The following is a 16,249-nucleotide window of genomic DNA, read 5'->3' on the forward strand; positions in this document are numbered from 1 at the left end:
TCCAGGGCTGGGTTTGTAAATCTCCCATTCCTGGGAGTTTCATCCCAATTTGATTACCTCACTCGTCGTATTTCTTTCCAGATCATTTATAAATATATTGAAAAGTAAGGGTCCCAATACAGATCCCTGAGGCACTCCACTGTCCACTCCCTTCCACTGAGAAAATTGTCCATTTAATCCTACTCTCTGTTTCCTGTCTTTTAGCCAGTTTGTAATCCACGAAAGGACATCGCCACCTATCCCATGACTTTTTACTTTTCCTAGAAGCCTCTCATGAGGAACTTTGTCAAACGCCTTCTGAAAATCCATCTGAATCATTGCCCATGAAAACCTTCTCCATTACGGGTATCTCCCCAACATCCTCTTCAGTAAACACCGAAGCAAAGAAATCATTTAATATTTCCGCAACAGCCTTATCTTCTCTAAGTGCCCCTTTAACCCCTCGATCATCTAACGGTCCAACTGACTCCCTCACAGGCTTTCTGCTTTCGATATATTTAAAAAAGTTTTTACTGTGAGTTTTTGCCTCTACGGCCAACTTCTTTTCAAATTCTCTCTTAGCCTGTCTTATCAATGTCTTACATTTAACTTGCCAACGTTTATGCTTTATCCTCTTTTCTTCTGTTGGATCCTTCTTCCAATTTTTGAATGAAGATCTTTTGGCTAAAATAGCTTCTTTCACCTCCCCTTTTAACCATGCCGGTAAGTGTTTGCCTTCTTTCCACCTTTCTTAAGGTGGAAGACCAAAGGCCTAGCTGTGGCATTAGTGTGAGAAATGTGCAGCAGATGTGGACAGGGAGCATAAAAGAGGGGTCAGGCAAAGGAAGTCTCCATGGGGATGAATTCCAATTGTTTTCTGTTCTTGAAGGCTTTTTCCTTATCCACATTACGGATAAGGCCTTATACTCTGCTTACCTCTTACATACACAGTTTACCATAAAATGACATTTAAAATGTAGAAGCCCATGCTCTTTGTCATTTAAAACAGGGAGCATGAACAAGCCTTCCGGCTGCTGCAGGCCTAGTCATTTAAAAACAATAAACCCCCAAAAGCTGCTGTGCTGAGCCCGGCTTCCCAGAGCCGGGTACCTAGTTACCTGGCAGGAATTTAGCTGGATACGGGCTGAATATAGCTGAGTTAGCCATTTAGATGGGTAACTTATTATGTTATCTTCTAAATGGTGTTTTGAATATGGACCTCAGGATGTCTGTCTGTGTCTTTATCTGAATGTGGTCTAGTTATGGGATGTGTATCTCTCTGGTTATGGGGTGTCAAGTTATAAAAGTATTGCAAAAATAAGACGTTCTGGTCATAGACAGAAATGGGCTTAGGTGAACAGAAGTGTCACACTACCAGAGCACATCTGTGAGCGCTTGTGACTAAACTATAGGTAAAGCAACCAATAGGTAGTGTTACAGGAAGAAATGCTCAAAAAGGTATATAGGGAAAAATAGAAGGGGCTCACTAAATTCAAGTATATTGGGTACATAAAAATACTTGTGCAGAAGCAGCAATAGAGCAGAATTTACCTCAAGGGAATATTTGATTTATACCAAGACAGTATCTATGTGTGGGGTCATATATCTGCCTCTCTGGCAAGCTGTAGTGGGACCTGTGGTAGATCTGTCTGCTGTGGTGTGTATTTCTCGGGGTAAGATGGTGTGGTGTATCTGTGTCTTTTTGGGCCTCTCTGCCTGTATAATCTCTGTTGGTTGTTGTCTGTTTGGATGTACTTAGATTGTGAGCCTAATATCTACACTACTTCAATGTAATCTGCTTTCAAGTGGCTGAAAGACGCAATATAAATCAAATAAATAATGTGTTTGTGTCTACCTTGTAGGAGGTGGTGTGTCTGTTTCTTTATGCATCTGAGGGTGGAGCGTGTCTCTCTGAATCTGGTTATGATGTTTCTGTATCTGTTTCTCTGCCTCTGGATGTGGGGAGTCAGTGTGTCCCTGTTTCTTTGCCTCTGCCTGGGTGTAATATATCTTATGTTTCTCTTTGTCTGACTTTATCTCAGTGTGCCTGTGACTCTCTGAGTGTGATGTGTGCCTCACTGTGTGTGTATTGGTTTGCTCCTTTCAGCAACTAGAAGAGAATGCAAAAATGGGTCTTTGAGCTGCTGGCTGGCAGTGTGATCACCTGCTACTTGACAAATAATTCAACAGCTAATTGGTTGGTGAGAGATTCTGACACCTGGCCAGGAAGTCAGGATAACCCTTCCTATGGGTATGTACAGTATATGTATGATATAATGCAACTTGAGGAGGGGGGCCCAACCAATGGCATGGATGGAAAGGGGGGGGGGGTGTCAGCGGCTACAAAACGTTTGCTCACCCCTTATTTAAAAGGCAAACTCCTCCTACTTATCAATCAGAACAAATCAGAAAATAAAGCACCCACGGAAATGAATGTAAATGAACCAATAAGCAACGAACACAAACATCCAATGAGATCAGCGTAAGAATTTCAAATGAATCAATAAGAAAGCAGCATGGGAAATCGAAACTTCATGATAACAACCCCCCTCCAGCACACACACATCAGTTCCTGTTGGTGAAACAGCGATATTGCTGGGCAAAGCAGGCATAATTTCGTGCTTGTATGCCATGGAGAGGGGAAGGGTGCTGGGCGCACTCGCAAACGTGCAAACCAAATTTCTACACCCAAATCCACTGGGGTAGATTTTAAAAGGGTTACGTGCATAGGTTATGGGCGTAACCCTTTAAAACACCCCCCTGCGCGCGCCGAGCAAGCCCCGGGACGCGCGTAAGTCCTGGGGGCTATGCTAGGGGGGCGTGTCGGGGGGGGGGCGGTGCGACGTTCGGGGCATTCCGGGGGGCGTGGTTCCGGCCCGGGGGCGTTTCCCGGGCGTGGTCGAGGTCTCCGATATCGCTCCCGGGCCGGGGAATCGCGTGGCGGCGGCCGAGTGGCACAGGCGTAACTTTCACGATAAAGGTAGGGGGGGTATAGACAGGGCTGGGGGGAGGCCGAAGGAAAGTTCCCTCCGAGGCCGCTCCGATTTCGGAGCGGCCTCGGAGGGTACAGGCACCGCGCACAGGGCTCGGCACGCGCAAGGTGCACAAATGTGCACCCCTTTTGCGTGCGCCGATTTTATAAGATACGCCGTAGCCGCGCATATCTTATAAAATCCGGCGTACTTTTCTAAAATCTACCCCACTACGAATAATCTGGTCAGGTCTGTGGATAAAAAGTACTCGCAAGCAGTAGCTATGGGGGCTGTTTCATCATTACCCTCAGCTTCTGTAACCAGCTCCTGCTCAGTTTGTTTTTTTACTTTTTATTTATTGTAATTTGTCAGTTACAGAATTATACTGAATTAAGGGCGATACCACGTCAAGTACAGAAATACAGAACGAGAAAACAGCAGCAAGGAAATTACAAACCAAATCCTAAAAACATCTGTTTTATAGATCCTGGACTTCCATGTGTTGCCGTTCTGGATCCAGGCCTTCGGACATCATGCCGTCGCACCCAATCATGAAATGTGTAACTGTTTCTAGTTCTGTTTTTTTTAAAAAATCCGCTTCTATCTCTTTCACCAGTCTTTGACCATAGCCCACAGTTCTGTGCTGCAATTATCAATCTCTCCTCTTTAAGTTTCCCTTCTTCTTAACAATTCCTGTGTGAGGCCTTGATTTACTTCTGAGTCCAAGCAGGGTTTAATTTGCAGACAAAAAGGAAGCAGAATTTGGAAAAGGGGGAAGGGGGGGCAGGGGGAGGAGGAGAGAGCTGGAGCATGGCACAGTGTGAACTCCCTCTCCCCACATCAACACACACACCCACACACCCTCACACCCTCATCCCAGTGCTCCTCCATCCCCAGTCCTCATCAGTGCTCAATCCCCATCCACTCTTTGCTTGGTGAGTACTGGAGGGTGAAGGATAGCTGGGGGATGGAGGAGCACTGGAGTAATGAGGAGGAGAGTAAAAAGGATCCTGATCCTCAGCCTCTGCTGCACACCCCCCCCCCCCCCCAATATGAATGGCCCAGTGATCCTAGGGCTTCCGAGTCTCATCCTTAATCCCTGGTAGCCCTCAACTCTCTCCACCTACTTTCCTACTCTCCCTATTCAGCAAGTAAGGCACAGACCTCCCCTCTCTGACCCAGGCAGTCTCCTCTGTCTTGGGAAATAAGAGCAGACTGGCATGTATTGCCCCGTTCTCCAACACATGATGACTTACAAACCAAAAGTATGGCCTGTTCTTTGCCTCCTTGGAGGAAGGAGGATGGACCACCACATGTACTCATTTGCCCCCTTCTAGCCCCTCTCCTCATTCACTCTATCCCCAAACCCTCTGATCCCCTCCTTCACAGACTGCCCCCCAATTCTGATCATTCACACCTTAGCTCCTCTAATCCCCTCACTCAACCCCGCATCACATTTGATCCCACTCATTCTTTCCCCCACTTCTCCAAGCAATCACAGCCCCTCTGATCTGCTCACTCACTCTTTTGCCCTCCCTTTGATCTCCTCAATTACTCGCTCTCCCCTCCCTCTGACCCTCACACTCTCCTGCTTCATCCTCTCTCCACCCCCCCACTCTTCCTTTGGGTCATTAACTCACAGACACAGACACATAACACTCATCCCCCTCACTCTCTTGCCTTTATCCCCCTCCCCGAGATTGGTCAACAGGGGGCAGAGACAAAAGGGAGCCACGAAGCCGGCACAGTAAGCAGCAGTGGGACCAGTAAACCAACACACCAGCAGTGGCAAACGCACTGGGGCTTACGGGCATTCACCCTGTGTCTTCACCCTTGGCCATTCTCCCACACCAAAGAAATCAAGAAAATTGGCACGAAAAACAAGGCCATGTGGCTATCCCCATTTCAGAGTAAGCTGCTCCAATACTCTTTGCTCTGCTTTGTCCAGGTGCAGGGGATGCCAAGTTGATTGATAGCTTGCATTCCATTCTCTGCTGTTAAAGCCCTTCTCAATATCAGTTTCAGCCTCTGATAATATTCTTTACTGGTCTTATCTCTCAATAATTTATGCTGGATTGTTGCGCCATCATCCACACCTAGATATTTAGATGCATCTTCTTGCTCAAGTTCCCTTTATATTACAAAGAGACTTTCAGTTTCTCCAGACGTCTTCTGAGACACTCTTTACTATAAGGAGTTGATACACCAGTTGACGATCACCAAAGCTAGAATCAGCGACAAATAGTAGTTGTGATGTTATCTGTGTTTCATTAATGTCTCTAGAAATAAGGCTAAATCCACAGCCCAAGGAGTTAATGAGAGAACTCAGCGGATTCAGTGCCTGACAAAACAAGAATGATGATGGGGGAACTGCCTGAAATATTCCTCATTGGATCTCAATGTTACGAATGACATATTATCTATCTTTATAATTCAGGTGGCATAGAGTCTATCACATTATCATGGTGAATTTGATGTTCTTGATCAGTCCAGGATTCACTGTGCACATTCGGCAATTTGTTATCCAAGAGCTTTTTATAGTCAATCCATTCTATACTGAGGTATTAACTTTTCCTACAATTGGTCACGATGGCTATATTCAGCATCAACAAGTTTTGGTTCCATATGTTCATCTGTCTTACTCTGGTAGATCCTGTGTTGTGCTGTTAAAAATGATTCCTTAGCAAACTGTTTACCACAGTCTGGTTTCTCTCCTATATGAATTCTCAGGTGTACATATAAACCTGATTTCCTACTATAGCTTTTACCACACTCTGGACAAATAAATGGTTTTTCCCCTGTATGGATCTTCTGATGGCCTTTTATATCTGATTTCTGAGTAAAATACTTCCCACAATATGGAAATAGTTTCTCTTTCATATGAGTTATCTGATGGGCTATTAAACTTGATTTATGAGTAAAGCTTTTACCACAGTTTGGACATGTAAATGGCTTCTCCCCCGTATGGATCCTCTGATGAACTTTTAAATCTGATTTATGCGTAAAGTTTTTACCACAATCTGTACATGTGAATGGTTTCTCTCCAGTATGAATCTTTACATGGGAATTTAAATCTGATTTTTTACTAAAGTTTTTACCGCAATCTGAACATATAAATGGTTTTTCCCCTGTATGCTGCTTCTGGTGGGATGTTAAACATGTCTTCTTTTTAAAGTTTTTACCACAGTCTGGACATATAAATGGTCTTTCACCTACATGGATCCTCTGATGGTCTTTTAAAACTGATTTACGAGTAAAGCTTTTCTCACAAACTGGACATTTAAATGGTTTTTCCCCTGTATGACTCCTCTGATGATTTTTTAAATCTGATTTATGAGTAAAACTTTTACCACAATCTGGACATGTAAATGGTTTTTCTCCTGTATGAATCTTTTGATGGGCATTTAAATGTGATTTCTTATTAAAACTTTTACCACATACTGGACATGTAAATGGTTTCTCGCCTGTGTGTATCCTCTGGTGGCAGGTTAAAATTGATCGCTTGTTAAAGGTTTTACCACATTCTAGACATGTAAATGGTCTCTCCCCTGTATGTATCCTTTGATGGTCTTTAAAAACTGATTTCCAAGTAAAACTCTTCTCACAAATGGGGCAGGTAAATGGTTTCCCTCCCATATGGCTTCTGCAGTGTTTTTGAAATTCCCACTGATGATTAAAACCTCTACCACACTCCAAACATACATGTGAATTGTTTCCCATGTGGATCCTCTGAGGTTGTGTTACCTCCATTCTTTGCTTGAAGTCTTCACAGCATAGTTTATCATCTCCATATATCTTCTGGAGCATTCTTAGATCCCTAGTGTGTCTTATCTGGTAAGAGATGACGTTGCCTTTTCTTGTGTCCTTTTCCTCCCACAATGTGCCAGTGTCCAACTTCCGTTCTCTACTTGGCTGTGGTCTAGTAGCAATTGTTAATTTTCCAGAAGTACTGTCTTTTTCGCCTTTTTCGATCCTCGTTTCTTTTCTTGATTCAGACCCTTTCCCACAGTCTCGTCTGCCCTCTGACTCCTGGATAAACCTTTCTTGGACTCTTTCTGGGAGCATCTTGTGGGTTTCCGGGTTCTCAGCACATCCTGTCTGCTGCTTCTTATTTTCATGAGTGATCTCATAACCTGCTGAGTAAGCGAGAAAGTGCAGAAGTAAAATCATAGGCACAGGAAACATTATCAGGCCCCATATTCAGACCTTCAGAGCTGAATGTGCAATGGAGAGCTAAGGGCATGCGTTTTATTCCGTCAAAGAGTTTCAGAAAGAAATGGCGTTTTGGACAGATAAACTATTAAATCCAATGTACTCACTCATATATTTTGATTTTGTTCCTATCCACTTGTTAATTGTGAACCGACATGATGCGATATTTATCGCGAATGCCGGTATAGAAAAACTTAAAATAAATAAATAAATAAATATATAATCAACAGGGATGTGATAAAAGGTCATCAGACTGAATGCAGATGACTTCCTTTTTTACGTGATGATACATTATGTATTATTACTGCTAGAGGACTGGTGCATTTGGACACGGCAGGGTGATTAAATAAACCAAAAGATTTGAAGGTGGGTCTCTGAGGAAGAGCCAATAAGACGTCTTTGCTCATGGAGGATCTGTTCACCCTTTCTCTGTGCTCCTTTAGCCTCTGCCTGTGATGAATTAGTTGGGAATTTAAAGCCCGTGCTCAAGGCTGTGTACATTTCCTATCCTCCAGCATACACCCAGACTCCTTAGATTTATAATATAAAATGTCAAATTAAGAGGACGAACTTAGTTCCTGAAAACATAATTATTTCTTTTCTTTGGTAGCTAAATGTCAGATCTATTAATGCCACATTAAAGCCATTAAGAATAATGTATAAGTAGAAAAAGAGATGCTCTGAAGGAAGAGAAAGCCACCGATGATGATAAAATCCTGTGTGAAGGAGCTCGTCCCCCATACAGATACAGAGGGGGTCGCCCCCCCGAGGCTGCACAGGCACTTAACGCAGGAGTCCCCTCCTCTACCCGAGCTGTCACTCACCTGTGCAGGAGCTCTCACACCACCCACTCTCTCTTGGGTCCTGCTGATCCCAGACACAGGAATCTTCCTCCTGCTCAGTCCTTACTGTCTGATCAGGTTTCTCGGCTGGAGAGTCTGTTCCCGGGAAAAAAGAGAACTACATCATCACTTTCCTCGATTAACAAAATTGTTTTATTTTCTACAAATAACATATTAGCATTGAGCACAATGGAAGTGACTGGTCAGGGAGATGACTGGAGAGTGTGTGTGTGTGTGTGTGTGTGTGTGTGTGTGTGTGTGAGAGAGAGAGAGAGAGAACCTGATTATGGGAATGAGAAGCTTGTGCATGTGGAGAGAGCTAACATAGGAGTTAGAAACCTGGGGGGTGTGTGAGACACAGCTTGGGAGTGAGAAGCCTGTATATGTAAGATAGAACATGGAAGTGGGAAGCCTGTGTGTGTGTGCATGAGAGAGAGAGACTGATCGGGAAGGTGACTGGTGTGTGAAAGACAGAAACTGGTCATGGGGGTGTAACTGATATGTGTGTGTGTGAGAGACAGAGAGACTGGTCATGAGCCCTAAGGAAGAGGACCATGAGTTCAGAGCTTCAGCCACTGCTGCTTCTGGTGTGTGCTACTGGCCTGCATGGAAGAGGAGTAGGAGAGCTGCTGGAGGGGGTTAGTAAAGGTGACTTTTTAAGTTTATTTTTCTTGATTGATTGCCATTTTAATTACTGAATATTATGTGATGTGTCTGCTGTTTTGAAATATCTTATTGGTGTTTGGAGAATTTTAAATAATTTTAATGAGTTTTTAATTGTTGGATATTATTCTGTTCATAGTTGTTGTGAAACATTTATTCTGCTTATTAGTATAGTTATACATTTATTTCTGTGTTGGGATCTATAGCAGCTTGGCTTGTTCTGTTTTCCTAATAGGGGGTGTATTGGTTTTTAGGGCCTGATTTAATATTTGTAGTGTTGCCTTTTCATAGATAGGGTTGCTCCTGTTTGAGTGTATTCCATAATACAGGTGTAACTGTGTGCGGATTAGTTTATGTGCATTACTACAGATCCTGGGAGTATGTTAGGTCGGTTCTGTGTCTGTTACCGAGATATTTTACTAGCATGTAAGCGTTTATCAGTCTTATTTGTTGTGTTTTCTCAAGAGGACATGCATTGGTGGTAAACTGCTGTCTTTTCATAAGTAGGGCTATTGAGCCTGGAAGTAGAAGGAGTTTGAGTTGCTGTTACTGAGATGACACCAGAACCAGAATATCTTTTTTGTAGGGTGAGTTGTATGGGGAATGTCATAATTCTGCTTTACATCCATTATTGTGGGTCAGGGGGGTTCCCGTGGATACAAACTGTACTTTTACATCTAGCCCCGTGACGATCACGTGTTCAGTGTGTCACGCATGTGAGAACCATCTGTCAGGTGTGTCCCCACAGAAAAAAGGTTGAGAACCAGTGCCCTAGACCACATGATTTCAAGATCCTGCCCAACCTGACCGAGTTCTTCAACAAGGTGACAAAAGTTGCGAATCAGGACAGGCTTTGATGGACCTCCTGCTGGTCCTCTCCATTTTCATTGCCACACATTAGTCAGGTTCCTAACATTTCCTTATGGCTAAAGAGGTGGGGGGGATACGTTTCCTGCCGGCAATGCGGGCTGATCGAGCCACTAAGAGATTCAGAAACCCTTGGGAGGACCCTCCCATCTCAGGAGAGAGGAACGAGCCGAAACTCCGGTGTCACTAGAGACATAAGGAACTGGATTGATGGATGACCGACTGGATCAATCACGAACCCTGCACCCGACCGCCTCCTCCACCCCCACTTCTTTCACCTCCCCTTCCTCTTGTTCTCCTGCCATCCTCTCTTACTTTTCTGAAACCAGTGGACCTTTCCCGCCCTGCTAACTATTGTGCCACCTCCCTCCTCCCTTCTGCATCCAAACTGCCCTCCGTTTCTGCTCTCTTAATTTCCCTTCCTCTCAACCCTTCTGGAACATAAATAAATAAACAAAGCCGTTTCCATCCTGGCTGTTGCCCTCTAATATTCCACGGAGATCGCGCTTGCCAGTGTCTGCACCAACCTCTTCATGGTCAAGGCTAAGGATCTTTACTCATCCTCTTCCTCCTCCTCCACTGATCCTGCTGGTCTTGACACTGCCGATCACCATCTACGCCCTGGCACGCTGCACGCGACTGGATTTCGGCACTTTGCTCTATCCTGCCTTTCTTCTGACCTCTCCCATTGTACTTTTACTGTCTCCTCTAGCGGTTCTTTCTCTACTGCTATTCCACTATCAGTCGGTGCACCTCAAGGCTCTGTCCTGGGCCCTCTTCTCCTCCTCCTCCTCCTCCCTTGGTGCTCCCATCTCCTCCCATGGCTTTCGGAACCACTTTGATGCTGACGACTCCCAGATCTACGTCGCTACACCAGAAATGTCATCGATAATCCAGTCTCAAAACTCTGCCTGCTTATATCATCTTCTTGTCATCCTCCCACGAACATGCTTCCCCTCCGTGGATCGCACTCCCATATCCTCCCAAGTCTCTCAGCCCGTAACCTCGGGGGCATCTTTGATGCCTCTCTCTCTCTCTCCTTCCTTGTCTACACACACACACATATGAAACGTGTTGTTTCTTCTTCTATAACACTGCTAAAATCTGCCTCTTTCTTTCCGAGCCCACTGTCAAAATGCTCCTCCACTCTGTTAACGCCTCCTGTTTAGACGACTGCGACTCGCTCCTCCCCTAAAATCTGTTCAACAGTCGGCTGAGCGACTTGTCTCCCCCTCAGTCATGTAGCCACTGTCTTCACCCTCAAGATGCGTACAGCATTGTTAGGACAAGCAGCTAAACTCCATATTTGAACTACCGAGTACTCAAAGAAACCGAAAACCATGCTGGAAAGGTTGAGGTGAAATCAAGAATACTGCATACCGTTTACTTAAAGCAGGATCATGCTTCCGGTGTCAGTCCTGAGCCATGGGGGAAGCAACATCTTATAAGAGACTTCACAATATAATGTAAATAATTTATCCTAACTGCTCGGTTATCTTACTCTAATTCTCTCCCCAGTTATATGATCCTTGTTGCATTGTAACTTTAAGATCTCTTTGCACTTGTTTATATTCCGTTTTTGTTCACACCCCCTCGTTGTATGTAAACCGGCATGATGTGGTTTCTAATCACGAATGCCGGTATAGAAAAACTCTAAATAAATAAATAAAATAAAATAAGGTGGAGCAGGAAGAAGTGTTTCTAATTGTGGGGCTAAAGATGGGACTTTCCCCTGCCTCTCCTGTAACATTCATCAGCGGCCTGCTTGCCCCCTATTTGAGCTCCGCATTTTCCATCACAGGATAACCAACGCTCGGCCAAACCTCTGGAATTCACCAGGGTCTGTGGGCACGAAAGGCCACCAAAACGACAAAACCCTTTAAGAACAGGAAGACCACCTCTTCCTGTTCACAGGATGGATGACAGAGAGGAGGAGGCCCCAGGCTCCTCTCCTGCCCCTGAGCTCTCCCCTCACCTCTCCAGGAGCTTTCCAGTCTTCTCCTGCCTCTCGGGTCCTGCTGCTCCCTGACCCACGGAGCTTCCTCACGCTCAATCTTTGATATCAGAGAAGGCTTCTCACACGAAGGGCCTGTGCCAAGCCAAAAAGAAATCGCATCAGGTTTCTCCAAAATGAAAGAAAATCATTTTTCAAATTAAAATGTTCGTACAGAGAGAGAGAGAGAACGGATCTTCAAACACAATGTGAAGCTCATTCTGAATGGATGCAGAAATATTACAGATATCAATAAATAAACAAACACGTGGAGGCGAGGTGGTTTTCAAGCTTAAAACATTTAAGCTTGAAAAATTAAATGGAGACAGAAAGGCAGGCAGCTTAGTTTCCAAAAAGCCTCAAATGTCAAGATTGTTTAATTCTTATTATATTTTTTGTAAATGTAAATGTACATCAGAAGTGATACCTGCAGGGATGCTGAGAGGCAGGGATCTTTCAGAAGTTAAATAGGTTCTTCCTATGGGAGAGATTTTTTGTCAGCTGCCAGATTACACAGTTTGGGGTAGATTTTCAGACCTGTGTGCGCTGCCCGGCGCACACACACGTATGCCCGATTTTATAACATGCGCGCGCACGTTATAAAATCGAGAGTCAGCGAGCGCAAGGGGGTGCACAATTGTGCACCTTGCGTGCGCCGAGCCCGTGCCGAGCCACGCTGCCTTCCCTTACCCCCACCTTCCCTTCCCCTACCTCCCCCGCCCTTTCCCCCCTACCTTTTTCTTTTTTTTTTCTTTTGTTTTAAAATTTACTTCAGCCCTGGGGCTAAAGTAAGTTGCGCGCGACGGCCGACTGCCGGCGCGCGATCCCCGGCACAGCGGCAAATGGCCATTGTGCCGGGAGCCTCTGACCCCCACCCCGCCCCACCCCTTTTTGCAAGCCCCGGGACTTACATGCGTCCCGGGGCTTTAGGCCCGGCACGTGTTAACCTTTTGAAAATCTGCCTCCTTTGTGTTCGAGTTCAGTAATCATGCGTTACTTTTGGCAGCTTGCAAGGCAGCCCCTGCGGGCCACCTCACACCCACCTCCAATGCCGCCTCGGAGATCAGATGCCACTCGGCGCGGCACGGGACACTGCCAGGCGCCGCTCCTCCGGACTTCTTACAGGCGCACGTGCCCGAATGCCCTGTCTTAAAGGGCCCATGACGGGAAACATACCACGGCGCTTCCTGATGACATCACTGGCACTCCTGTACTTAAGGCTCCTTCAGAGGAGCATCGGGCCTCGTACTTTGCAGCGCGTCTTGCCAGCATTCCCGAGTGCCTTGCGTTCTTCTGCCTTGCCTTGTCCAGCCTTCCTAGTCTTCTACAGCCTTGTCCAGCCCTTCCTTGTCCATCTCGCCCAGTGTCTTCAGTGCGTCTCCAGCCACCCTTGGCCTGACCTCTTGGATTCTGACCTCCTGCCTGAACCCGACTACATTTTGCCTGCTGCCTGGTCCTGACCTCTCGTCTGCCGTCTGCCCCGACCTTGGCCCCGTCTCCGTTCCTGTCTGTTTGCTGCCAGCCCTGACCCCAGCATACTTCTGGATTCTCTCTCCAGCCACCGCCCAAGGGACCCGCCTAGGACCCGCCGGCCGCCGTGACCCAAGGGCCTAACCTGCAGGTGATGCGGCCGGTACAGGCGAAGCTCCAGCCTATCCCACTACGGGGCGCGTCCGCAGCTGCCGCCGTAGGCTTCTCAGGTTCACCTGCGAGGCTGCGTCAATGACAGCGCAGCACCGAGGACTCACATCCGTGCCCACCCTTTACACCTTGTTGGTTTTAGCTCTCTTGCAATAAATCCCCGGTGTTATTTAATGACATTAGAGCAGAAAGGGCCTCAGTTTCATACCTCGTCCAAACCTACTGTCCCCAGCTGCAAAAGCACCCAACACAATTCTTGGGAACCACTTCAACGTGGATTCAGAAAAAGAAGGGTCCCCTACTGGACCACTCTCGGGATCTCCTACAGCACCCGGTGCCCTGCAATCCCTCGAGGTCTCCTTTCCAAGAACTAAACAGGCCCAGCTCTGCTTAGCTCCTGAGATGTAACAGGATCAAAGTGCAGGAGGCTTTAAATGAGACTTGGTACTGCACAGATGTTATAACTCAGTGCCTCGGTTTCATAACATTACCTAACATACGGGCCACACAGTACAGTGCGCTCCAACGGAGCGCACTATTAGCCGGCATTTGGACGTGCGTTTTCGACACGCTAGCTTTACCCCTTATTCAGTAAGGGGTAATAGTGTGGCCAAAACGTGCGTCCAACCCCCCCCCCCCCGAACCTAATAGCGCCATCAACATGCAAATGCATGTTGATGGCGCTATTAGTCATTCCCATGCGATACAGAAAGTAAAATGTGCAGCCAAGCCGCACATTTTACTTTCAGAAATTAGCGCCTACCCAAAGGTAGGCGCTAATTTCTCCAGGCACCGGGAAAGTGCACAGAAAAGCAGTTTTTACTGCTTTTCTATGCACCCTCCGACTTAATATCATGGCGATATTAAGTCGGAGGTCCCAAAAGTTTAAAAAAGTAAAAAAAAAAAAAATTCCCGTGGCTTGAAAACCGGACACTGAATTTTGCCGGCGTCCGGTTTCCGAACCCGTGGCTGTCAGCGGGTTTGCGAACCAACGCCGGCAAAATTGAGCGTCGGCCGTCAAACTCGCTGACAGTTGCTGCTCCTGTCCGAAAAGAGGCGCTAGGGATGCGCAAGTGTCCCTAGCGTCTCTTTTTACCGCTGGCCGTAATTTAAATACATTTTTTTTACTGGATCGCGTGCACAGGAGAGTGTCCTGTGCACGCGCCGGGAGAGCGGGCATTCGCCTGCTCTCCCGCGTTTTTTACTGTATCGGCCCGATAGTAACATAGCAATGATCGGCAGATAAAGAACAAATGCTCCATGCAGTCTGCCCAGCAAGTTGCCAATGATAGTAACCGCTGTGCCATGCAGGTTACCCCCTTGTGTTCGGTTAAAGGTAGTAACTGCCGCTCCAGGGGCTAAAAATATTTACACTGGTAGCAGTGGGGGTAGATGCTGCCCTTTAAAGGGTCTGGTGCTTCCAGCAGCCTTTGTGGCTGCATAGCCAGATACCCTTTGGAAGGGTTGTGTTTTTTTTCTTTTGGTGTTTATTTGCAGAGCCAGCTGAGCCCAGTGTTCATGTTTAGTCTGCTGGCCCGACCAGCCCGTTAGTGCCAGGAGTACTGAAGAGCCAGAGAGTGCCAGACGTCTATCCCCACGGCTGGATGCAGCAGCGGGAGTGTGCAGTGCTGGTGGGGCCCCAGAGTGAATCCTACTACCGGGACCATTCTGACCCTGGGGTTTAGGGCGGTAGAGAATGTCGCACTGGTTGCTACGGGCGGCTGGAAGACAACCGGTTACCTGTGTGGCTGCAGAAGGCAGATGCAGCATGGGTCTGCCTCCTCCTCCTCTGACGACTGCCAATCCATGGACTGGCAAAAGTGCTGCCAGGCCCCAGTGGTTGAGAAACACTGCATTAAGTTATTATAAACACATTGGGACCTTGCACCAGAACACTCTGCTAGAAATTCTGAAACAGGTTTCCAAAGGAAGAATGGACGAAACAGATAATCACACAGTAACTGCGATTCCCTCTCCAATACCCACTGAATGTTTATGTATATGAGAATGGGAACACGCCAGTTAGATTTCTAGTTACCCCAGATTAAAGGTATTCACAGCATTTCAGTGCACAACTTCTCATAATGGAACAAAATTTAATCTTTACCCAGTGATTTCAGAGTTTCATAATTCTCCTGCATGGTCTCCTTGTAAAGCTCCTTCTGCCATTCTTCCAACATCTCCCACTCATCCTCAGAGAAATAGACAGCGACGTCCTCAAAGGTTACAGGGACCTGGAACAGGAAGAGGGACCTGCTCAGCACCCATTCAGCCTCAGGCACAGCAGCACAAACTCCTGACGCGCTGCCTCTAGAGCAGGTATGGCGAACTCTAGTCCTCAAGAGGCACAAACAGGCCAAGTTTTCAGGATATCTACAATGAACATGCATGATAAAGATTTGCATGCACTGAACTCCACTGTATGCAAATCTATCTCATGCATATTAGTTGTGGATATCCTGAAAACCTGGCCTGTTTGTGGCACTCCTCACTGTTATTCGCCACCTCTGCTCTAGAGTTCACAAAATATTAAAAAGGATCTTTTGTGCCCTCAGTTGGCATCAGCAGCAATGTTAATTCTGAGGAGCAACCTTTTAAACAAAATGACAAATTTCCCGTAAGTCTGAAACACTTTTATGGGACTTGGTTTTGTCTGGGTGATGATGAGTGATTACATTCTGTGTTTTCCCAGAATAAGAAACATAACAACACAGTAAATGACAGCAGATTACGAACATTTAGCTCACCAAGTCTGCCTGGTTGTTCCCATGTACCCTGTTTTAGGTAAGAATATAACCCTGCTGCTAGCTGGGCAAGCTTGACCACCTGCAGGATATCGCTTCTTCTCTAGATCAGCTTTGATGTCTTCCATCTTCGGTCCTCTGCAATTTGAATAGCTGAGCACACAAATTCCTGAACTTCTAGCAATATCTAGAGGAAACCACTCCCCCACCGTCCCCCTTTCTTATTTCTTGTAGCCAGCCTCTAGACTCTGCTGTTATCACTGTTCCCTGTATCTGTCTCATATCGTGGCACACTTTTGGTTTACAGCAATTACACTTGCAGGATATTCCAGGTCT

The 16,249-nt window shown here is 46.2% G+C and overlaps 1 protein-coding gene across 4 annotated transcripts in view; it reads right to left on the reverse strand.

The window, feature by feature from the left end:
• Positions 1-3,297: 3,297 nt before the first annotated feature.
• Positions 3,298-16,249, reverse strand: part of LOC115081539 (oocyte zinc finger protein XlCOF6-like) — a 63,344-nt gene continuing 50,392 nt past the window's right edge. The window contains exons 2-5 of one of the 4 annotated variants that reach the window (XM_029585974.1): positions 15,277-15,403; positions 11,511-11,624; positions 7,988-8,101; positions 3,298-7,084 (exon numbers count right to left, since the gene is read on the reverse strand). In XM_029585974.1, the coding sequence (XP_029441834.1) occupies positions 5,526-7,084; positions 7,988-8,101; positions 11,511-11,624; positions 15,277-15,403 (1,914 nt within the window). In that variant the 3' untranslated portion in view covers positions 3,298-5,525. Of the gene's footprint in view, positions 7,088-7,987; positions 8,102-11,510; positions 11,625-15,276; positions 15,404-16,249 lie in introns of all 4 variants that reach the window. The other 3 variants (XM_029585973.1, XM_029585975.1, XM_029585976.1) reach the window with 3 other exon arrangements.

Source organism: Rhinatrema bivittatum, unplaced genomic scaffold (genome assembly GCF_901001135.1).
Source record: "Rhinatrema bivittatum unplaced genomic scaffold, aRhiBiv1.1, whole genome shotgun sequence".
NCBI lineage: Eukaryota > Metazoa > Chordata > Amphibia > Gymnophiona > Rhinatrematidae > Rhinatrema > Rhinatrema bivittatum.